This window comes from Tyto alba, unplaced genomic scaffold (genome assembly GCF_018691265.1).
Source record: "Tyto alba isolate M040663 unplaced genomic scaffold, T.alba_DEE_v4.0 Super-Scaffold_5, whole genome shotgun sequence".
Taxonomy (NCBI): domain Eukaryota; kingdom Metazoa; phylum Chordata; class Aves; order Strigiformes; family Tytonidae; genus Tyto; species Tyto alba.
The window spans coordinates 21086063-21110506 of NW_024881326.1; the positions used below are offsets into that span (position 1 = coordinate 21086063).

At 42.3% G+C, this 24444-nt stretch overlaps 1 protein-coding gene across 1 annotated transcript in view; it reads right to left on the minus strand.

The window, feature by feature from the left end:
• Positions 1 to 13051: 13051 nt before the first annotated feature.
• The window catches only part of LOC104364471 (transmembrane 9 superfamily member 2), a 34127-nt gene continuing 22734 nt past the window's right edge, over positions 13052 to 24444 (minus strand). Inside the window, 5 exon segments of the mRNA XM_042807312.1 lie at positions 13052 to 13672; positions 21183 to 21354; positions 21774 to 21885; positions 23385 to 23536; positions 24125 to 24284. Of these exon segments, the coding sequence (XP_042663246.1) occupies positions 13605 to 13672; positions 21183 to 21354; positions 21774 to 21885; positions 23385 to 23536; positions 24125 to 24284 (664 nt within the window). The 3' untranslated portion in view covers positions 13052 to 13604.

Sequence of the window (24444 nt, forward strand, 5' to 3'; positions counted from 1 at the left end):
TGTCCACGCTGCTCTGTCAGCAGAGAAAGTCCCCGTTGGCTGCCAGAAGCGCGGGAGGGAATGGCCCATGCACAGCAGAGGGAAATCCCAAAGAACGCACGGGCACGGGCTCCTGCAGGGTGGCAAAATCATCCCTCAGAGCCGAAGACTCCAGTGGCCTCGTCAAGCTGAGCTCCCTTTCACAATGCCAGGAGGGAGCGAGGGCGTGCTGGCAGCTCAGGTCCCAGGAGCTGCCCGGCCGGGGGGGCCGGGAGCGCAGCCCCACGCTCCGACCCCGGCGCCCAGCGCTTGGGAGGTGCTGCCGCTCCCCCTCACTCACGGAACGGAGAGGGAACCGTTGCTGACTTGACTTCCCCCTGACAAATGGTTTTGGTTGGAACTTGTCCATGCCCACCACCTTTCTGGCAGTAAACCAAACACTACATTCTCAGTTGCCAAAGTGTTGCTTTTTTTTTTTTTTAATGGCGAAGCCATAAATTCCTCCCTTCTTTGAGGTTCCCTTGTGCTGTTGCTGGGATCAGCCCCTGAGGAGAGCTCTGCAAGAGCTTCAGTGTTCAAGCCAGCAGACTCACCAAGCCAGGGCAGGGAAGGGTTTGCTGGTGTAAGAGGGGAAAAAAGGTTCCACACTGCAGCACCCCAGACCTCCTCAACCAGAAGAAAGCCTCATTTTCACTAACTCATCTCAAGGTGAGTGCTTTCCACTCCACAACCCACTGCGATAGCTATGAGCACCACAGCCCATGCCACAGTGTGCAGATAAACACCCGCCTGTAGAAATTTTCCACCTGCAAAATCCCCCCCGCTTCAGTGGGAACCTTCCCACAGACTGCGGCAAGCTCTGGCTGTCAAGAGCAGTTGGATTTGATTGTGTGGTCACCTCCAAGCGCATCCACTGCTTTTATGAGTTATTTTTACTGAGCAGTGCTTCACCTGGACAGACAGATGCATGGTACTGCATGGAAGCTACTCTTGTACATGCACTGGAGCAGCATCATGGATTAGGAAGTACCTACACTGCAGGGGATCCAGCTGAGTATTTACACTGCAGTGTTCAATAAGTCATATAAGCCTAATATTTCTCAATAAATACACACTCTGCCAAAAAGAAAACATTGCTGTAAAACTGGATTTGCTCCAAGCTCTGTCCCTTCCTACCCCAGCAGGTAGCTTTGGATTTTCATGCATATCAAAGGCGTGAACCATAAAAAGACTTTGTGCTGGCGAGGTTTCCTACGTGGGAGTACAGTCTAAACTGGCCACCAGCTCAGGTGCTGCTCTCTGCCTCCTCTGTACCTGCAGCATGGGGTGCCCCTTCCCACTCCAAACCACCCCAGGCTGGGGCTGTCCCACACCGGGGAGTGACTCCACCAGATGTGCTCCCCCCCATCCTTGCCTAGCACCGCTTGGCCAGAACCAGAGCAAGGCCCACGCCTGGGCTGGGTTCTGGGTGCCATGGCTGTCCCACGCAAAACCACCGCCTAGCCGTCACCTCCGAGGATCCCAAGCTCCAGCCCAGTCCTGGCAAAGACGTTCTAAGTTTTGGTCAAGGGCATCTGTGCTCTCCTGCTACGGACAGTCTTTTCAGAGTCTGACATAACGTTCCTTTCCAGCAGGGTAGGGCTGCATCCTCCTCCAAGCACGGGTAAACATTGCACAGTTTTTAAACACAAAGCACAGCGTCTGGGCCTCGGGTTGAAGTTTTGAAAATGGTACAGCGTGATGTGAGCCAATATGCATTATGGACACGTCATTCAATAATCAAGGCGCTAAGCAATGAAGCTTGAGCTGCTAGCTATAAAGGTAAAAAGCACTTTCAGACAGCAATTCTGTTGCAATAGCATCTTTCCTCTACAGCACGTAAAGAGGCAGCTTGTGGGCAGAGGAGTGAATAATTCACGTATTTGAGAAAGTGCCTTTGCACACATAGCGTGCGGAGAACCCGAGCTCCTGGAAAAGCCTGCTTCAGCCAGACAAATCAGACTTACAAAGTCATCCTTTTTGGGGAGGGGGGAACGCAGGGAGGGGGCTAATGGCTGTTTTATTGCATTAGGCAGAATCTTCATTAAGGCAGAGAAGAGTAACCGAGGGGAACATGCACGTAGCGTGACTTCTTTGCTAGAACCCCACAAACCGCCAACTGGCAGCTCCTTGGCTCCCGGCCACCCAAATCCAAGAGACCATCTGGCAACTGGTTCAGTTATCCTTCCCCAGTTAACAGATGTACACTAGATGGTGTGGGAACAGCATTTTACAGAAGCAATTAGTTTAATCCTCAGCTAAACAGTTTAAATTCCAAGTGTTGGGGGGAGGGACGGGGAGAGGAAAAGGATACCCCCCAAAACAAACCAACTTGCTTCCAAATTCAGCAAAAATAACTAACGGAAAGCAAATTCTGCTGGTTTCACCACCGATACATGCCCATGGGGCTTGTTCCTCTTCCCAACTCCGTGTGCTGGACACCAGAAAAGTGACAGATTTATTCCGAGGCTGCAACTGGGTGGCCACCACTCACGTGGCCGTGCAATAGCTGCACAGGCTGACCCGTAGCCAAAACCCACCTGGGTAGAGGCTGATCTTTGAAACGCAGCTCTGTCCTGACTTCGGCCCCTTGCCTGACCTTGGGCAAATCATTTAACCTGGTTAAAATTATTTGCCTGGCTCACACACCTTCCCATCTCCAGAGAATGGGGTAAATTGTGTGGTCCTGCTACAGGGAGTGGCAAGGTGGAATCAATTAGGGTTTGTGAAGCACTTTGAGAGTCCTGAATGGGAGGAATCATAGAAATACAGAATATTGTTATTAATTACACTAACTGATTAACTATTATTAAATTAGGACAATTTTGTTCTCTTGAGAGGAGAAAGATATGTTTTCCAGCCATTTCTTTCGCTCGTGTCCTTAAAAGAGTGACTTTCCAACTGGAGAAGTCTGAATGAGGAGCTTAACCCAAATAAAATAAATTGCCAGTAATTTCTGGTATCCCCTATGCCATTATTGAACAATTTGCATTTGAATTGGGGCTTTTTCCATCACAATCCAGCTTCACCTGATCCTGCTCTATAATCACTATCCCCATTTATGAAATCCCAGCATGTTGCCGCAGAAATTATGTCACAAATTCATCATTATGACTTCCCCAGCAGGAGCAATTGGAGCTGAAGATTGGCTGTAAAAGTTGCCTTTTTACCAGTCCTGCTTTAAAGATACTTTAATATTTTTTTTAAGGTACAGAAGTGAGATTAGCTACTGTGGGGAATTAGGCGAACATGTCATGAATATCCCAGGGATACAAGATTACACCCATGAGTCACAGGAACCATAAAATATGATCAAGAGACTTTATGGAGGATGATCTTTGAAATCAACTCCTAATCTATGAGCGGTTTACATAAAACAGACTATTATCTTAAAAAAAAAAAAAGTCATTCAAAATTCAAAAGTGAACGAGGCTGATAATAGCGAAGTTACATTTATTTCTGTCAGGAAGGCTTATCTGTCAAACCACTCCAAATGCCGAGGCTTACAGGTTTACACACTCCTTTGATAACATGGTAATTAGTCAGGTACTGTGGCAAGAAACATTCAGAGAGTCAACTTTTGAGGTAAATAATTTATATTTAAATATTTCAGACTCTTCCCGCTAGGCTACGCTCCTCTCACTGCCGCTTGTCAAAGACTGGTGTGTGTTATATTTCCTAATGAGAGCCACTGAAGAACTCTGACATTGGGGAAACCTTAAAACAAAGACTATTATACTATAGGCAATTTTCTTTGCCAGCAACTGTCTTATTAACCCCCTTAATTATTGAAAATAAACCACGTTGGAATAAAACCCTCTTTCTATCACTGCTAGAGTTGAGAAAATAATTCAGTGAATAATTAAAAACACCTTATAGAGGGTGTAATGCCTAGTTTGGGGACCACGCACGGATGTGTTCGCATGAGCCCGGGGCCAGGCTGCCACCGTAGGATGCTTACAGGGCAGCCCCGAGGGGCTTCGTGTTGGCGAACGCTCTCTCCACGTGCTTAATTTCTGCCTCACTAAACACCTCCCCATTGCTCCGATGGCTGCTGGCGTTTCACCCCTACCCCAGCCTCTGCATCCCTCTGGAGTGGGGCACGATGGAGGTGGGAGCCCTCTTCGCAGCCCTAAATATCCCCTGGGTATTAGCAAAGGAGAGGAAGGGAAATATTTCATTTTTGGTTGGGGTTGTTTTTTTTGTTTTTGTTTTTTAAAATCACGCTCAAACACCCCAACTCCTTGTCCAGTAGTCAGCATCATTGTGATGCCTGGTGGCTTGGCCCATCACACCTTGGTAGGCGAGTATTGTCCTTGGCTGTTTTATCAGCGCTCGGAGGAGCACCGCGAGATGCTGAAGGAAGGCACAGCGCAGACAAGGTTTGGGGGGGCCCCGGAGAGCAGGAAAGCAAGGTGTTGGGAAGCAGGAGCCAAGAAAGAAATCCAAATTCTTCTCCCAGCCATCCTGGGCTCTGCTTCCACAGTACTGTCCCACTCAAAGCCCTTTCCAGGCTTGGCCTGGATCCACTCGCACCTTCCCCCCAGGCACCCACCCATCCCTCCACACAGCTGGAGGCTGGAGCCCACCCGCTCCTTCGGCTTTCGGCAGTTGAGCCTGGGTGGCTTGGGAAGCGGCTGCTCCGGTGGCAGAGAAGATCAAAGCTACCATGTGCCAGCTCTTCACTGCATCGGCCATTAACTCAAACTGCCATCAATTCTCATTTGCGCTAACACAAACTATGGCAGCTGGAAAATTACCGAGCCATAAATCACGGCCGCTTGGTTGTCAACCATCAGTCCTCCAGTTGGATGAGCAGATTTCTCCTCTTCTCCCCACCAGCTTTCCACCTTTTCTAAATTAAAAACGAGCAAAGTAGACAGCAGATACGTCCTGTATTTAGTTATAAGAAATCTTTTTGTAATATTGTTAAGTAGTCTGGCAGGTTAATTAGTTCTTTGATGTTTCCTAGAGTGCAACGTTTGACTGGTAAGGGTGACACCATTCATTTTAAATCAACTAAAAACATTCAGGATGAGCAAGAAACCACAAAACTTGGGGGGGGGGGGGAAAGCGTGACACAGACAGAAGGCTCAGTCCTCCTCATGTCCCCAGAAGACCAGCACTACAAGCAGCAAGTAACCATCAGCCTTCAGGTTCCCATAGCTGTAAACAGGAGTTATTTAGCACTGGTAAGCCTGTTACATTGCAATTGAGCCCTTCCACTTCCGAGCAGTGACAAGCAATAATTAATTAGTAGCAAACGCTCTAATGGCTATTTGATCCTTACTCCAGCAATTGTCTGTCCCGGTGCGGCACAACTCATTAAGGGAAAGAGCAGGAGGAAACTTGGGAGTCATTCAGAGCTGGAAGGAGGGGGAAATAAAGAGGCCTGGTCCCGCGTGCCCCGTGGCAGGATCCCAACGAGCGAGCTAATTAGATCACTGCTGGCATATGATTTCATACACAGCGAGCACGTTTCTCAAGCCTGGACACTTCTAGTCAGTATGTAAAGAGAATTACGTACAGTATACGCAGGAATGATGGTTTAAAGTTGTTAACGATGCGGTGCATGGGAAGGCGTCCTGCCCTTCCTGACGGATACCTGCGTGAGGCCAGAAAAGCCTGGCTGCTCCTCCAAAGCACAGGCTGCAGCATCTGCCACACGAGGAGGGAGCTGGAGATGACAGCTGCCCGCTGGGTTTGATCCATGGACCCGTTCAGGGGCTTCAAAGGGACCTTCTTTCAGGCTGGTGTGGGGTTGAGTCAGAAGTTTGGGAGGTAAAAGGCACCCTCCTCCCTACAGCGCCCAACACAACGTCATCCTACGAGGTCTGCAGGAGCCCTCCTCACCCACAGCCACCCCAGTTGGCCCTTTCACAAAGTGCAAGCCCTAAACACGTTACAGACGCATCTCCACATCGACCACAGTGTGACAGGACAGGAGCTCAGCACGACGCATGCCCTGAGTGCCCTGTGTTTGCAACAAAAGGCTGGTGCCACATGCAACATCTAGCCACCCAGGGCAGGGACACCCCTGTTCTGCCACCTCCCAGGGCCAGGCACCTTCTCCCATTGCCACCACAAGACAAGCATCACCCTTCTGGTTTTACACCCAAGGAACAGAATCACCTCAGCCGACAGACTGAACTTACAGGGTTTCATTCCCTGCTTTAAAATTCTCAATTTGAACACTTTACCATGCAGCCATTTGGTCTCAGTTAGGCCCAGGACACTCCTTTCCCCTACCTCAAGGTCCTACAGCACCAGGGTCCTGATGTTTTCCAGAAAGCACGTGTTTGCCAGCTCCTGGGGAGGTACCTGGTCTGGGGGTCCCCAAGCTTGCTGTGACAGTGGCATGGCAGCCTGGGGACTCCCCCCTGGGCCACACCACGACACAACCACCCTCCTGCTCAGAGCCCCTCGCTGCTGCAAGGGAGCCTCAGAAACCAGCTCCCACCTCCCAAATGATCACACAGCCCACCTCTGCCCAGGAAACCCCTGTGCCGAGGCGATGTCACCACAGTTACTGTCACAAACACCCCCTTCCCCCCCCACACACCCTTCAGAGAGGGGAAGTTCAACAACTGTGGTTTAACTCGCATCTCGTCCTGCTGCTTGGGGTACAGGTCCAGCAGAAGCTCCGGCCAACAACCCAGCACCCACCTCCTTCCCCAGCTCCCCTCCTCACCACACCTGAAAGCCCTAACAACTTCAGAAAGTCACAGGGGTTTATGAGCTTTGCTGCTTAACCACCCTCAGCTGCACAATTAATACCAGCTCCCTGCTTTTCCTCTTTGATGCTGGAGCTAGCTCAGCTCCACCAGCCTGCCCTGCAGGAAGCTGTTCATGCAGCCCCCCAAGACACACACCACACCATTTTACCTGCTTTCTTTCTACCTCTGCTTTGGCTTCCCGAATTCCCACGGGACTTCTTCCTGCAGCACAAGCTCACCCTGCAACGCATGAAGGATGCTGAGCAGTTGTTTCAGCTAAAGTATCTGCCTGTGATTTTTTTTCCTCCCTCTTAACAAAGCTTCCCTGCTGATGCAACCTCTGAAGGAGGTATTTGGAGAAAGCTGGAAGCCAGCTGAGCTTGTGTGTGACCCCGCTGCCATTTCACTCGTTTGAACAGCACAGGACCCACCTGATGCTAACAACACTTCTCCTTCTGCTCACCGACCAACACCACTGAGAAACCTGGAGGGCCTCTCCTGCTGCTGACTGGGAGCATCAGAGATCACCTACTCAATGCACCCCTTGCAGCCATGGCAAAGCGAAGACCCAGCAGACAGACCAAAAACTGAGTGGCTATAGCAGGCAGGATGGGGATCATCCGCAGATGCCCAGTGCCAGCATTATTAGCAAAATTGCTGGAAAAAGTACCCCATGCTAACCCACAGGGGAACCTGCACGTTGGCCCCAGCCCATCTGATGGATTGTCTCTAAATCTGGATTAAATTTAACCCCAAGAGCCTGCCCAGGCTGTACAAAGTGAGGACCTGTGAATGTAAAGGCACGAGCAGCATCAGCCAGCCGAGCTGAGCCAAATGCCGCTGGTCACAGCGCCTCCGAGGTGACAGTGTTTCCCCCCAAGCCCTCCCAAAACACCCAGGTATCACTCACAGAGGTACTGCAGCAATCCCCACGGGGAAGAGGCAGGGCTGCTGCAGCCACGGTGGTCTCAGGGTAGCGGTGGGAAAAGCTCTCCAGGCAGAGCGAGTCTCTTCCTAAGCCAAGCACTCCAGGCAGGACACCCGCTCCACTGGCCAGGCTGCTGCAGGGGCCGGCCACGAGCCCAAAACGTGCTGTTACCGTGTCTCTTTTTGCCTGCAGCCGTCATCCTCGGGGATGGATGAGCCTTTCTGAGGTGCTGACATCACCCCGGTAGCTCCAGCGCGGTCCAGTTCTCCATCCCCCCCCACCAACCGTGCTACTGGGATGTCCTATAGTGCCTTTCTCTGGGAGAAGTTACAGCCCCACTGAGAATCTGGTTGCCTATGTCTCTTCTCTATTAACGATAGCTCAAGAGGGAGATAAATACCCTCCGGATGTACAAATATAACCCTCATCCTGGGGAGTCCAAAGAACTTTTGCCAGGGCTCCCACACCTTTTCATCTACTGCAGAGCCTGTCAAGGAGCAGCACAGGAGGGAAACGAAACCAGAAAATATGGGAGGCACATGTGCACATCTGATTAACCCGACTTTTTTATGATAAACAAAGCAACTCAAGGGCCCTGTTCTCTCTGCCCCTGTAATAAATCTCCCGGTTTTACTGTTTTATGATGTCAAACATCTGAGAGTTCTCCCTGAGTTGCAAATAGAACATAAATTACTTTGGGTAAACTCCGCAGACGCTAATGTTATCTATAAAAATTCTGGCACTAATAACTTCACAGAAAGTCTAAGGGCTTCCTGGTTTGTATGAGCAAAGCTAATTAGTGTGTATAGCCTGTAACTAAGAGGCATCTAGATTAGGAAGATAAAGTACTGTGTTGTGAACTCCCTAACTGTAGTAACTTTGGATACCAAAACAGACAGTGACCCTAACCTGAAGTTTTGGGTAAAGGCTTGCAGCATCTCCACAGAACATGAAAGATATCCATTCTGCTTTTATCCCAGCAAAGTCAAAGACATCCCACCTGGGTGCAAAGAAACTGTATGAAGAAGGATGCACCGTGGCTCCAGGAGTTTGCTGGTTGTTATCCCAGGAAAAAGCCTATGCTGTTGATAAACCCTTTCCCACTCGTTCTTTGCCAAAAAAAAGTCTGTTCTCCACAAACAAATCACAATGCCGTCAAGGCATGACTTTGGCCTTAACAAAGAGGCTAAAATAATTTGATCTCTTCTCATGTACCTGGGCCCTCAGGCGCTTGCTGCAAGGGTCCCTCCAGGACCCACTCCCCATCTCCATCGCAGCAGGAGTGCACTGGAAAGCTCTGGGAAATGGGGTCAGACCCTCTTTGTTCACGCTTCTCTGGCTGGAGGAGCTCTGCTCTGGGCAAAATGGTGGCCCCAGACACGAAAGAGGAAGGGAAAATCCAGTCCACGTAACCCAAAGCCATCTGCACCACTCCGCGTGCCTTCTATAAAAATAATGGTTAGTGCACATAGTTCATATTTAATAAAAATTGGAATACTGAAATAACTCAGCTCCATTACAAGGTTAGCAGACACTGCTTTTAAGATAGATTTAAGTTTAGATGAATTAAACAAGTCATAGTTGCAGATGAAGAGCACAGCAGTTTCTTCTTTCTACTCTTAAGCCTGGAAACATCACCAGCTGTTCTGCAGAAACACGGTGATTTCATTCCTGCTTGCAGGTGAAAATGCAAAGCAAGGTGAGTGGTCAGAGAAGCAGTGGCACCTGTGCTGAATTTTACTGCTTTATTTCCCTTCACTTTGGTGATACAGCTCACAGGAATGGAACTGGACACTGGAACATCTGGTGTGAGGCTATGGAGGACAGATCTCCATCAGGAAATCACACGCCTAAGAATCCTCCTTTCATTAACAGTTTCTGACCAGCATGACCTAACCTTTTTCCATCCACTTCAGCAGCCATTTGCCCTGGCCTCAATTCTTATGATGCAAAACACCTAATATTCTTTAATGCATGATCTTCACGGCAGGACCTTCACTTGGTGAGTACTGTTAAAGATCTCACCCCCAGGTTCCAGAAGAGATCCCATGTCTACGCTAGCATTTAACTGCAGGCAAAGTTCTATTTAAATTTTCTCTCCCCCAGTTCTTTGCAAGAGACCTGTAAACATTCGAGCTCTTGGCAGAGCAGACTCAATTCTGAGACAAATTTTAAATGTGAACTCGGAATGTGCTATCAAACGCAAAAGCACAACCGGTATAAGGAACATTAAGCAAGCCATTGAACACAAGTTTATCGCTGTTCAATAAACATCCTTCCTGAATATGCCACGTGCTCCCAGCTCCCCCACAACAGCACCGTTTCTAGCCCTCAAGGAGATTTACACAGGTAAATCCCATATACATACTGCACCCGACTCCCACGCTCGCTGTACATCAGCCTGGCCTTGCTCTTGGCATTTACATTCAGGAATGAAGATGAGGCTGTATCTGTTCAACACTGTTCAAGCAAGCGGAATGAAATGTAAAACATCAGCGCTGAAATCCCTCTTTCCTTTGAGGTTCTGTTGTAACTTGTCAAGTTTCACTTAAAGTATGACAAACGTGACACTCTACAAAGTCTGCTGCATCGGGGCGGTTATTACAAGAAGAGCCTTACACGGGAGATGCTTTACTTCATCTGCTGCAAGTCCATTACTGCGAGCAGCGCAAAAATGCAACGTAGATGCCTACACACACACTTCAGAAAAGCTAAAACTTGACCTGATGTTTTTCTTTTTTAAGGAGGGCAGAAAGGCTCGAGTACCTGCAACGGGATAGAGAGTGATTTGCTAAGCCCATTGTTCTAATGACAGCAGATAAATAACAGTTATTTCCACGTCACAGCTATTGTTCGTAAGTTAACATAAAAGTAGTTAGAGATCAGACACCAGTTATTGGTAATTTAAATACTTAAAACATCTGTGTCCTCATACTGACCACTTCATCTTCAAAACCCATGGCTGAATCAACAGAGTGGACAAGATCTTCACCTACAGGTTAAAAACTCCCAAAGAGCACTCAGAGTCACTGGAAAACCACATTATTACAGCCCATTTCGTGCTCAATAAAATTAAAGCAAAAAAGTTTGTCTACTACTTTTAGCCAGGGCTTACACCACCTTTAAATTGATACATGCTCCTAACAATCCGCATTTAACTTACAGCCTGGTGGCTTCCTCTAGAAGTACAAAGTCAAAAGACAACTTGCAGCTTTTCCTTGGTCAAAAAAGATGCCAGAAAATTCTGAGGGCTTATATCCAGATTCTCTGCAAACAGCACAAATCTTAGATTTGGGGCCAGCAAAAATATTTAGATGTAGAGGACTTCAAGAGACAACAGGGGTAGTTGTGTCTCTGGCAGAGGGAGTGCAGCAGCAGCAAATCTCACAGGTGCCCAGATGGGAAAACAACAATGGGCAAACTATTTGAAAACACGGCACCGCTCCGATATTAGCCAGTCAGGATACTGCCTGCCCCAGCTCACCCCTGCAGCATGTAAATAGAGAGCATCCTTAAAGTTCACTTCCATCATACTCAAACGTACAGCCCATGACAGACCATTACAGCAGAATAATTGCCTTTGCCAAGACTGTGTCCATCTATTTTGAAGTAATAAGACCAAAACTCAAGCCATTTTCTGATTGTTTTAGACACACCCTACTGCTCCACAACATTCTGTCTCCATCACAAAGACTGTTGAATTACAAATTGCACCAGATTTGCATGAATGGCATCTATTACAACAAAAATAAACCTGCATAACTGCATGAAAACAACTGATTTGATTTTTATGGCTTCAGCTCTAGACTACCAGCAAGCTTCAGAAAACTTGCTTAACCCAGTTTCTACTTTTTAGCTCAGTAGTAGTCAACAGTAAAAGCAAAGAAAGCACCATAAATACAATTTTACAACTCATTGCTTCTTGTGAAATGCATATTTATTAATCTGGCAAATTTTCCTGCTGGGATTTTATGCCAATTGTAGCTCCAAATTCTTTCATGAATTTATTTTTCTTTGAACATGTAAAATTCAGAAGCAGCTTCAGCCAACATTTTTTTTTTTTTTAAAGCATCCAATAACACCCCCTCAACTTTAAGATTTAATAGGAAGGACCTTTTCAAATAGAGCAGGACCAATTTCAAGCGCATGAAATCTTTAACGGAGTGAATGGTGCTCTTGAACCAGCAGATAACTGCAAGCTGATTTCTCAAATGGCAGTTCTGTAGTTTTCCACCTCTGGGAGGGAATAGAAAGGAAACAGGGATTTTGGTGGTAGGAGGGGAGAACATCTGGAAGGCTGAGTTACTATCAGGAGCATACGTGAACCTCACTTGAAACAATCTTTATTGTAGCCAGCTCCTGGTACACTAATGCTTGGCTCTTACTATGTTGTCTAAGGCCTCATTTTTATGCCACGGGCACTGTTCAAAAGATACAGCCTGGTACCCACCCCCAGCTTAGCTGGGTGAACTGTCCTACACTTCAGTAACCTGGAAGGAACAACTACACGTAGAGGTGAGATTTGAAATCCTCATACCAGAGATTACATTTTGGAAAGGATATTAAACATTAACTACAATTACCTGGTATTTGTATGACTATGAAAAGATATGGAGCCATTATGGGTCTTGTTAAATTGCAGGCATAGACACTGAAAAGCAGCTTCCAGCAATGACTGTTTCCATATGCCAGTTAATAAGCTTTCAGTATTTCACCCATTAATCTGAGTGAACATCCCTTATTCATCTCCAACGGGGTCAGTAACACAGCCATCTGCATTATGTGTCTGCAGTGACTCTCTGCTCAGCTTCAAGTGCAATTCAAGATTTTGGGGAGCCTCTTTAAAGCCTCGACGCTCCTGAGAGAAGAATGCCTGCAATCTTACAACTGAAGAGGCTATTAAGACACTCATGTAATTCAGCATTCAAGTAGAAGCTCTGCAGAGCAGGAAGAAAAGCTTCACCTTTAGGAATCACCCATTCCCAAGCCCACTAGATTCACTGCTAAACTTCCCAACAAGCTGCACACAGTCTTCACAGGATGAAGAACAACAAGATGTGTGTTTTGGAGAGCTAAAAGAAGGAAAAGGGTTTAGCTCTTTGATAAAAAGTAATGGTTTGCCCAGCCAAAAATATTTTGGGGAAAGTTAGAGTAAGCACACAGCTGAGGCACAGGTAATGGCAGCAGCAGTTTCAGGAGCCCCAGTCCCCTCTACTGCTACGGGATTCAAGGGACCCACCAGTCCTGCTTGCACAGGCAAGTGGCAGCCAAAGTCACAGCCAAACTGCTCATCAACAATATAAAACCTGAAAGCTATCAAATCGTCAAACTAATGTGACCCGTGTCCAAGCGGTGAAGGCTTAATTAACAAGAAAGGAAACAAGTCACCTAGAGTTGTGCAGTTTTATTTGAACAAAAACCAGTGTCAATATTTTTAATAAAGTCTACATTACACTAAATGCATGTACATTTGTAAGAAGATATCTAGTTGTAAAGAAGGTGCAGGATAATATGTACAATCATAGTTAAGTTAAAAAAATTCACATTTTACATAGATTTACTTGACAGTCCTATGCTTTCATGGTATATAAATGGTAACCAAAAAAAAAAAAAAAAAAATCACAAGTAATTTCAGCTGGAGGACTGTATAATGCACTCATTTTTCAAATAAAAGAATAAAAGTAGTTCACAGAATTTTTATTTGTCCTAAATCAATTTTTGGATATAATTTTTATAAGCATTAGAATTAACATATTCAATGAGTATACCAATGTAAACATTTTTCCAATGGTGCCATTTCCTTCCATAAAAATCTGTATTTTATGCTGTAGTCTGCTCTTCAGCTTTTACAAACTTGAGTAGTTACACAGGATGTTTTTCAGTACATGGTAAAAATTATCAAACAGCAAAGGAGATATGTTCAAAAGACACTTTGAAGCTTTTCAGTCCACTTTCACAACACTGTAAATCTTACTTACAAACCAGAAGCAGGCAAAAAATCCAATAGTCCCTAAAATGAGAAAGTGAAAATGGTTAGTTTATTCTCCAGTCTGCTGAGAAAAAAAAAAAAAATCTAACAAGTACTTCGCAGCAGGACAGAATATAACATTGTAATCCAGCTAACTATCCAGAATAACAGCACTTGTTAAATTTAACAACACACATTCATCCCTAGGCTAAGTTATTGATTTAGATCAAAGATGACTTCTAGGACCAGGCTGCTTGATGTACATTGAAACCACTGAAGGTGATGCTACTATCACCACTAGCAGGCACACAGCGCCGTTTAAGAAACTGACTTTCATATGCACACAAAGTCAACACCTACCTGAGTTTTTTAGGTCTACAGTAGTTCACAGCCGCCTATGAATTATGACACAAAACAGGCCTTGGGAAAAATCACCTGGCCCGGTTTTTTGTTCATCGTGCTCTATTTATACTCAAGAACAGGGAACTTCTTACTCTGTATATCCTGTTACTTCCTTTTGCTAAAGCAATGCTCTGAGTGCTGCAGCAGTCAGGAGCAAGCATCAAATGAAACTAGCAGTGACACAAACCAAAACACATAATTTTGTGCAGTGTGTATGAAAGCCACAGATTTTTTTGTCACAAGTCACTATAGATAATAAAAACATGCGCTAGTTTGGGCGACTGAACAAGTTCACAAAGAAAGAAATCCAAAGGCTACTAATTACAGAGATGCCATTTCAAATGCTAAAAAAAAAGCCCTCGAGCCACAGCTGATTGGAGGCTGGAAGAAAGTACCAGTACATACTTGTCTTGTTCTCCCCCTCTCCTGGAAGTACCGCTGTTGGGGTGCTCGGGTAGCAGACTGACCCGTGGACTGGTTTGGCATAGCCTTCCTTGATTTCCTACCAATCCAGTTCTTCAGTCATCCAACCCAACAGTAGGAAAAAACCCAAACAAACCCAACTACCTCCTGTAGGGACTTTGGACCACATGTCAAGTCCCGTGGCTCAAGTTAGAACACTGCAGAGTAAGATGATGGAGAGAGAAGATGACACTGAATGAGATTAGTCTACCCCATTTTCCTATTTTTAAGCTGAAGAACAAGTCTGTAATTTGCACCCCACAGTCACTATATGGGGCAACTGCAAAGACACTGTCCATCACGTTTTTATTTTTAAATTACTTTAAGAACTTAGTATGCAAGGAGACATTACGTCTTAAGCCTCTATGGGAAGCTGTGCGTTGTTCCTCATGCTTTTACCTAGGGGTAAACTGCCACACCTTACCAGCTAAAAAAAGGGAAGGTCTCCGTTTCAGCTCTCAAAGTCACAGCTACACGCCAGCCCTGTGACAGCCCTTGCCAGCGACACTGTAAGCACTTGCAAGATCATGCACTCAGCTCCTCCAGTTTTACATTCATCCTCTTCTGTTTGTACACACCATGTTTAACATCAGCTCCAACTTTTTTCAATATCTCATTGTGACTGGTTTACTAACGATGTTCTTCATTAAAATCACTTGTCTTTTCTACATTCATTACATTTCTGTCTTTCAGACCACACCTATGCATTAGATAAACATCCAAAGACGGGTTCCTCACTTATTATCTGTATGCCAATTCTTGTAGTCTTTGTGCTACCATGTATATTTGCAGTTAAAGGCTTTTTGACAGCCTAATATTATATGCCACAGATTACCCTTTCCCTCCAAGTTTGCAGTTATCATCCTCTGAAACAGTAGGAGACAGCAGATTTACTGCTGTTGATAGGAGATCAGACACCAACCACAGAAGGAATTTAATTCCTTTGTAGGCTTGACATCACTAAGTCTTTGCAGTTTATGGTCAATTCTCACTCCTTCCTACTGTGTCCAATACTCCAATATCAGCATTGTTACTCTAAGCCTTACTCTCATGTTTTTTTCCTAATAATGGTTCTCAGCATCTGCTTTCTAGTTGTTTTTATAATATAGCACACTGAGCCTTTTTATGGCTTTGAAAGCAGTGTTTCTTCCAAATGTTTAACAGATGAGATATCTTAAAAATCTATTTGCTGTTCTAGAGCAAAATTGTAATATCGTAACAAAAAAATGTATAACTAGCACAAGAATGATATTTTCCACACAGCTTTCTGAGCATGCCATAACTTAATATAGGAACACACTAAATCCACAGTATTTTCCTCCAATCCTTGTCACTAAATCTTTCTGATACACCAGCTTTCTACAAAACATGGTCTCATTCATAGCAGAATCTGAAGACTTCATACTGTGAACAAGCATTTCATCTGGAAGAAGATTTTCACAAGTTTCAGTAACATTGATTTTCAACTTAATTCCTAAAAAGACAGTCTGTTTAGCAAATCGGAGACCAAGTACCCCCTGCTCCTTTTTTAACCTTTGTCAGAAGTTTTGCCAGTGTAGTGGAACTAGAGTAAGACTAGGTTTCCTAACACAAGCAGCAAGTGGTAAAGTTTGTCAGACACCAGATTTGAATCATGAACTTAGAAGCTCAGGAGAGAAAGGCTAGACTCTTCACCAAAGATGGATACAGCCGTCTGAGGTCAGTATGTTCCTTAGTTAGCAGAATTTCTGTCTGTTGTTACCTGCCCATTGATAATTAGGGCTTATCAGCATTGTAATTTCTTCTTCCCTCCCATGAATAAACGTATCCTACAAATTCCAGATGTGGATAGCTCTGTGGAAACTTCAAAAAGAGCATCACACTAAGGACCCCAAAAGTCCCTCTCCTAAACAGTATACTTGATGCTCAAAGATCAGAATGGTTTAAAGGTGCTGGCAGAATCACAACTAGGTTGAAAATCTACCTCAAGAATCCAACTGCAGATTTAGAAGTGAGAATTAATCACAGCCAATCAACTAGGCATTTCTAGTGCTCTCTTTTTTTTTTTTTTTAAGTAACATGGGCCACTCAGACTAGGAACTTCCAAAAGCTCAGAGCAGCAGAGTTGTCTTGATATTACAAAGTCAGTATTAATAGACAGAAACGAATGTAGGTTAAGGAAACATTATTTATAAGCTGCTTTAAAGCTGCACAGCTGCTTTATCTACAGGTTTGCTTATGGTACTGCAGCAAAAAGCTTAACTTTTTTTTTTTTGAAGAACATAAGCAGAGTACAGTGCCTGGTTTCACTGAAATTCAATGTTTTTTCCACCTCAGACCTGGGGGTGCTTGTGATTCCATGAACCACTAAGAGGTCCACAAAAGGTGATTCAGTCAAAAAGGTTCCAATTTTCTATACAGGAGTAAATATCCCAATCAGAAAAGGATCTGCAAATGAATGATGATTAAGGAAGAAAAATAACTCTGAACTAGTTCGGCTTGTTTGAGTATTCTAGCTAGAGTATGTTTTCCACTTTTTAGCCCATTTCACAAGGTTGCCGCTTGTTCCAAATTTTAGCACTTTATACAGAAAAGCATCAACAGACTGGATCTTTAGGCCAGTGCTGACTGGTATAACAGATTCACAGATTCACCTTTTAACTACTTTGACTAAGGCCAATTTTAAATACAGGTAAGTGCATGATCACTTTCCTACAGCTGTAGCTCTACCCAGTAAAATTGCCATTATTTGTTAAAATACAACCTTGCCATCTCAAGTAGCATGGCTTGAAATGTATTTGCCCAAAAAACACTCAGCTCTTCAGTCTTCAGCATTTTTCTAAGTACACCTTGCTCCAAAATCATCCCTTACTTAACATGTGCCTCTCGTTAGAATAGTAGGACTATTTAGGTAAGTTTTAGATAAGACCACCTTAGGACCTTGCTTATATTTGTCTCTTTCAAAACACATTCAAACTGAAACCAGAGTTTTGAAGCACTATCAACAAGGAGCATACCTCTACAGCGTACTGCTTCACTGTCAAACATCAATGAACACAACATGACAGAAAATAGATACCCAAAGGTATTTTTTTTAAAGCCATTAAAAAAGTTCTAACAGTAAGTACTTAAAAAAAAAAAAAACAAAACAAAACAAAAAACCACACCCAAACAAACAAAACACCAAACCAAAACCAACCAACCAACTCAAACCAACCAACCAACACCACAACCCTCCCCCCCCCAAATAAACAAAAAAAACCCCACCAGTTGAAACAGTTGACACCTCTAAAATTATATTCTGATTGGTCTAAACTCCTTTCTGTTGTAAGATTTTTACAGCTTTAATATGCACATCTCTGTCAAATGGCACAGCACAAAGATACCAAGCCTGATACCAAGTCCTCCACTGCAGCCCACTGTACATCACTGATCACCCTAGGGAGGTACAGCTGAAAAATAATTTTTGCAGGAGCTATTTAAAATTCAGGAACCCAGTTGTAAAGATGTCTCAAGTAATTTCGCTAGCCAAAAAGCAAAATATTTCCAATACATCCCTTTATACTTACTAGGGAGACACTGACACCTCAGTTGTTTTTTGATCTTTTTGTCCTCCAGTCTATATACTGTTGAATACTCTCTTCTGCAATATATATACTACCACTCAGCAACAGTTTTCTTACAGAGAGAAGATCTTATATACAGAAAGCTAGCATCTAACTGGGTATGGGAAAGTCATTAGTAAACTTGTTTAAATTCAAAATTAAAAGCAAGGACTATTGTACAGAATATGCGAAAATACCTTAAGCAGACTGTTCTGCTCTATTCTTCTTCTAGCTTTATTGTTTAATGAAGAAAAAAGAATTCAAGGCATGAACAGATTGTAAGAAAGCAAATAGAAAAGCACTCTGCACTTGGCTGATACTTCTTATGTACCTTAAAAGCTCTCTGTGTCATACTGGTTTCAATCACTGCTCAGTGGTGGGTGCTTCAGAATCTTGGATTCTAAAGACAATCTACCCAGAAGATCAAAACTCAATTTTGAAAATGGCATTAACTCACAAGTGAAAATGATGTTCAAAAATAGAGGTCATTGTAAAGCAACATGCTTTGACTATGTTCAGCTGTTTTTCGCCTTCTGGCATAAAATGCATGTAATCACGTAGCTATCCCCATTCAATCACACTTATTTCTTGAAAGATTAGACACAGTTTGTACATTAAAGTAAAACTGTCATTTGGGTGTACACGTTAATTGTTAGATTTCACCATTCAGCTTATATTATTGTTGTTGTTGCCATACAAGCATTCAGTTTCTATTTACTTATATTCATTATGATCTCTTTTGTAACATCCACAGTAACACAACACACTGCCACGTAGGAGGTATTAACACTGCCCTTTGTATTCCTGTCACAGTTGCTGAGACCTAATAGGCAAGAATAGAGAAAACTAAAATACCTCGTGCTAACCTAAGTGGAACAGATCAAGGTCCCATTTTGAGAACATATACACACTGGAAGAACGCTATTAATGCAGTGTGTAAAGTTACATTAGCAAACTCCTTTACCTCCATAAACTTGTGAAGGACTGAACACTTATTTTCCAGAGAAAGTGATATTAAGGAATATTTTACAAAACAAAGTTGCATGTCTTCTGCTTGAGCCATCTATCCAGAATAGGTTACATTTCAGGGCATAAAGATCAATCACCAAACTAAACATGGGAAAGACATTTATCACAGCACTTTACATTAGCAAGGATTTATTACACACTCCATATACCTATTACACCCATTTCTACTGACTAGCTATTCTATCAAATGTAAAAAACCAAAGAAACCAACCAACCAAACCAAAAAAAAAAAAAAAAAAACCACTGCAAAAGTACCAGCAGCTCAATTTGTTATTGTACTTTTAGGACCCCACTGGCCTCCACATCACAAACTCCAGGATCAGCACATCTGAAGCTTTTAATATAATTTCAGCAGCTGCCATGACAATTTCAATTATCATTTTATATATGAAAGGGATATTTTTAATTCTACCAATTTGCATCTTGTAAGTGAAATTGAAATTGGCAGAATAGCAACTGACCTGTGCAAAACCCCAAACACATATTTAACATATTGCTTTGGTTTAAAAGCAATTAAAACATTTTAGACCATAGTTTGGGGTTTTTAAATATATACATAGATAGATAGATATTATAGAGGACATGTGGACTTTGTCTGTTTCATTACAATTTAAGCAGGGGTTTAACTGCATATATGCCAACTTCTATGTTTGTCTTCTAATATTAAAAATTAGAAGAATTAAATCCTGCTTTTTTTGCCCTCCCTACATCTTTTTAAAACTTTTTTTTTGTCTTTCTTTTGAAGAGACAAAGGTCTAAATAACAAACAATAAAAAAATCCAGCAATAAGTGCCAGTTAATGTTATTAAATATTCGCTACAGAGTAACTGCTTTGTTCAAACATACACAGTAGTTTTCCTCAGTGTTTTATTACAAACAGTGCTTTTTTTTGCCTCATATCAACCAGTATTAGAGACAATAAAGATGAAAGAGGCCCTTCTCACTGCTGAACTGACAAACATGAAGCCTGATGCTAAGACGTACTTTCATTACTTATTTTAGCCTCTCTAACTGCATCAAGGGAGTTAAGTATTTCATAAAGCCAACACAAAGTAATTACAGGAGGTTTCAATAAGCAGGCAGAAGATGCTAAGTAGTAACAATTCAATCCATCACACCATCCACAGAGAGATCCTCTACTACAAATCTTAGGAATGAATGTAAAGGTTGGTTTTATGAACAACTCGTTATACATGAATTAGCATTTTGTCTAGTTCTACCATCATACTACTTTATGATGCTAAACACAGGGATATGTAAAAGATCTGACTTCACATGTTAAAACCACATACACAAACAGCAGCAGTATGATGAACACCAACACAAAATGCTCTTGGCTATTTTTAAGGGCAGTACCCTTCAAAGAGCTTCTAATTTCATCTAACACATGCTAAATCTGGCACAGATTTCACATCAAATCAACCTTGAAATTATAGTTTGAGCCAAGTTATTATGAACATTACAGTAATTCTGTAGAAGACATTTAGTCTGCATGAGTAACATCAGAAAAGGTGGACAATTAAAAATGGAGAGCCACATTTCAAGTATGTTCCTCCAGTTAAGGCACATCCCTACCATTAACAAGTGGTCCTTAATAAGCAGGTAAGACCACCTCTAACAGCACTACAGCTCTCTATTGTCAACATTTGCTCTTTCCCCAGCACAGCCTGCCTCACTTGCAAACAGCAAAAGCAGAAAACATCTTTTATCTTCCATATGCAGAGTGAAGTAACTATAAAGCTTCTAGAACCGATTAGGAAAGCCAAATTCAAACACCCTGATATCGAAGTGAACAAGAACAGCACTTTGAAAATATAACGGTTTGAACTCACTGTTAATATAATATGCAATAAAGGAAAATTAATTATACTATAAATACGTACGATTTCAAGTTAGGGAAAAATCCCTTAAAGAATATCATCATGTGACGTATGGTGTCACAACCCATAAAAGTAACACTGCCTAAAGTGTCATAAATTGTATTTAATGTTTCAGATAGTCTAGATTTCACCTAATGTTTCTCATTTCAAAAACGGAACCCCCTGCATTCATTTTAGTTTGAACTATGTACTTACCTGTGAAAAGGAAAAAAATCAAGACCATGATCATTGTGTAACCGAAGTATAAAATAGTGCTAGCAGTTCCTGTTATCTGGAGTTTAGAGAAGAAGTAATGAACTGCATAGATAAAGAGATAAACTGCTGTAAAGCTGCTTGTCAAGAATGATCGCCACCACCAATGATAATCCTGAAAGAAACAATAAACCATTCAGTAAGAGACATCATGTAGAAAATAGAATATAACCTGGTTAAAAAATAACATTTTCTTATGAAATACATTCAATCCTTCAAAATTCATCTCAAAAAAAAAAAATTCCAACATAGCACGTAGCTACTTTTTTCTTTCTTAAAGTTAACTGTATTGTTTCCACTATGAACATGGAATTATTCTAAGATTAAGGCTCTTCATTTTTGCTTATCTGCTGCAAATGGTGGGTTTTAAAGCAAAAGGCACATTTCAGAAGAATGGCTAAACTGGGCAAGCCAAGGGCTGAGCATACAATCCATTCACAGTGTCCATCACATTACAGTACATGTGAATACCTCAACTCCTTTTCGAAAATTTTCCAGATACAAGTGGTATCTACATCAAAACTGTACTTTTACCTCTGCACACAGATGGAAGTAGCACAGCAAAACTGTAGCCTCAGAGCATGTAATTAGAAGAATTATAAAAACTAGGAACAGGAAACCAAACATGTAGTACATCTGATGAGACCTAAAACAAAAAAATAAATAAAAGCAGGAGTTTAATTTTTGGTTGAAGTTGTCTGAGTTAATTTACAGTGTTACCTAGCTAGATGATAAGCTAGTAAATAAAAAGAAAAAATTTTAAAAAATATCCACACCACTGGCGTAACTTTGTGCGTATCACTATTGGCTGATTCATAGAAAGTTTCTTCTCTCTATCTGAATGTACTCTGTAAATTAAGTCACTGCCTCACAGAGCAATGCTCAAAGTCCTCAGTTATACTTCCCTTGAAATAAGCTTCAATCAGCTTTCACAGAGAACAGTTACAGGCAGTTTCCAGATACGTCTATCACTTCAGGTCTCCTTTAGCCTCCCTAACACTTGCACCACGTGTACCCTTCCCCTGTTACAATACCCACTTCCTCCCTACTACTGCACCTAAATTTTCCAAGTGTCCCTGCATCTCCTCACTACATTCAACCAGATACTCCTCCACTTCCAGTCTATCCCCTGACTGAGTCTGACTCCCATACAACAGCTAAACAACAAAACACTCAAATAAATTCAAGGGTAATACACTTCTTTACTTTTAATCTGGTATCTTCCAGATAAGAGAAGTAACCAAATGAACTTTACTGAGCCATGGCGACAATTAATGCAGTGTAAGATTTGACAGAGGGAGTGGAAGTTGCCCGTTCCCTCCATGCTTCCCTTCTGTAGGATAAATAATGAATAATTTGGGAATTCAGTAATTTTAACTACAAAAGCCCAGAGTGTACCTGTTTGTCAGCTGATTGCATTTTCCAGCATAGCTATATTACAGACTTTCTACTTCTGCTGAGGACTACTGTGAAAGGCTAACCTATCTAATATATTTGCATTTAAGAACTGATTTAGAAAACTGTTCCGTAATAAATATTATCATAAACGGAGAACATCTTAAAAACTTAGCACATTCAGGTTAATATTTTCCATTGAACAACAACATATTAAACATTTCCTATTTATATTGTGAAAGCTATGAAAGATTGCACCGGTTTAAATTTTCCGTGCACCTGCTGAACAGGGTTTTGACAAGATTTAGGAGTGGTGTGGATGTTTCATAGGGCGTGGAGTCTTTGTTTTGCAGAACATGGAATCCCAACTTCTTCACCTGATTCTGATTTAACAGCTGAAACTGCTAGATCATATTAGTTTCATAAATCATAAGATAGTTACACAACAGATTAGGCTCCACCTAAACACAACAGCATGAAACCATGTTTGTGCTGTTCAGAGCAAGCAAGAAGACAAGGAAATGGGACTTCAATGTCATACTTTGCAGTTGTCAAAAAGAACAATTAGCTTTATCATTTCTAAGCACAGGAATAAATACGCAGATTCTGGAAATTGCACAAAAGTCTGCAAGAAGATCTAAAATTTTAAGAATTGGTTTATTCCTCATATTCATTGGTTTGGGAGGTTCAAATTCAACTGCGTGTTTATTATCAAAGCAGCATAACAAAAACAAAAAAAGTGATACTCACCAAATGCTATTCAGAATGAAAAAGAGTTGAATAAAAATACAGCCAAAGGGCAAGATACCACCCATTATGATACCAGGCAATGGCTTTGTGAAAAAGGACTGTTCTGGAATTTGGCGAGGGATCTGGTTTGTACGAACTGGATGTTCAATAGGCTTCAAAAGAAAAGAAGATAAACTGTTAAATCATAAATAAGATTGCTTTTCACTAATATTAGGTATTTAAACATTTGATAAACATAACTTTATTTCCATCCATAACCCATCACAAGTTACTAAACCAAGAAACCTACAAACTTGATATTCATCATAAGGAAAAACATGTACACTTTAGATATCCCAACTACTGGCCAGTAAGCAAGCTGGAACAAAAGGAAAGAAAACTGTTCAGTCCTTAATAAAAGCCCCATTTTCTTAGCTGTCTGGCATTACCTCAAACTAGTGAAGTACTTCTGAAGTACTACTACAAAAATTAAACTGCTGAGGTATTACTGAAGTGCAAAAGGCAAGCAAGACCCCTAAGGGCACTACTAAAATTGGATTGTAATGAATGGACAGAAAAAAAGTTCAGTGTGACATTACAAGCATTTTGAATTGATTTTGAAACCGAGTATAAAGTGAAACATCATTCGCAACTGTAGGGCCACAGATATTTCAATTCAACCAGATCTTGTATGCTTGGGGATTCAATGGCTCAACTGAAGAAGACCGGTATATTTCAAAACTATATTCAAAGAGCTCTACCTTCTCTTTGAAGCCAAAATATGCACCAACAAAGGTTAGCGGGACTGAAATTCCAAACCACATAGCTAGGATAGCAACCAAAGTGCCAAAAGGGATGGCAGCCGAGGATCCTTTCACCCACAGAATGAGATTCATAATGAAGAAATCAGCAAAGACAATCCTGAAAAAAGATCAGAAAACATATTAAAATATGCAGTAAATAATAAGTATCAGTTAATATTAAAAAACATAAACCAGTTAAGTTCACATCAGAAAAATGTACCTTCTCACAATCTTTCATTCTCTACAGTCCTACTTTCAGCAATAGTGCAGTTAGTGTA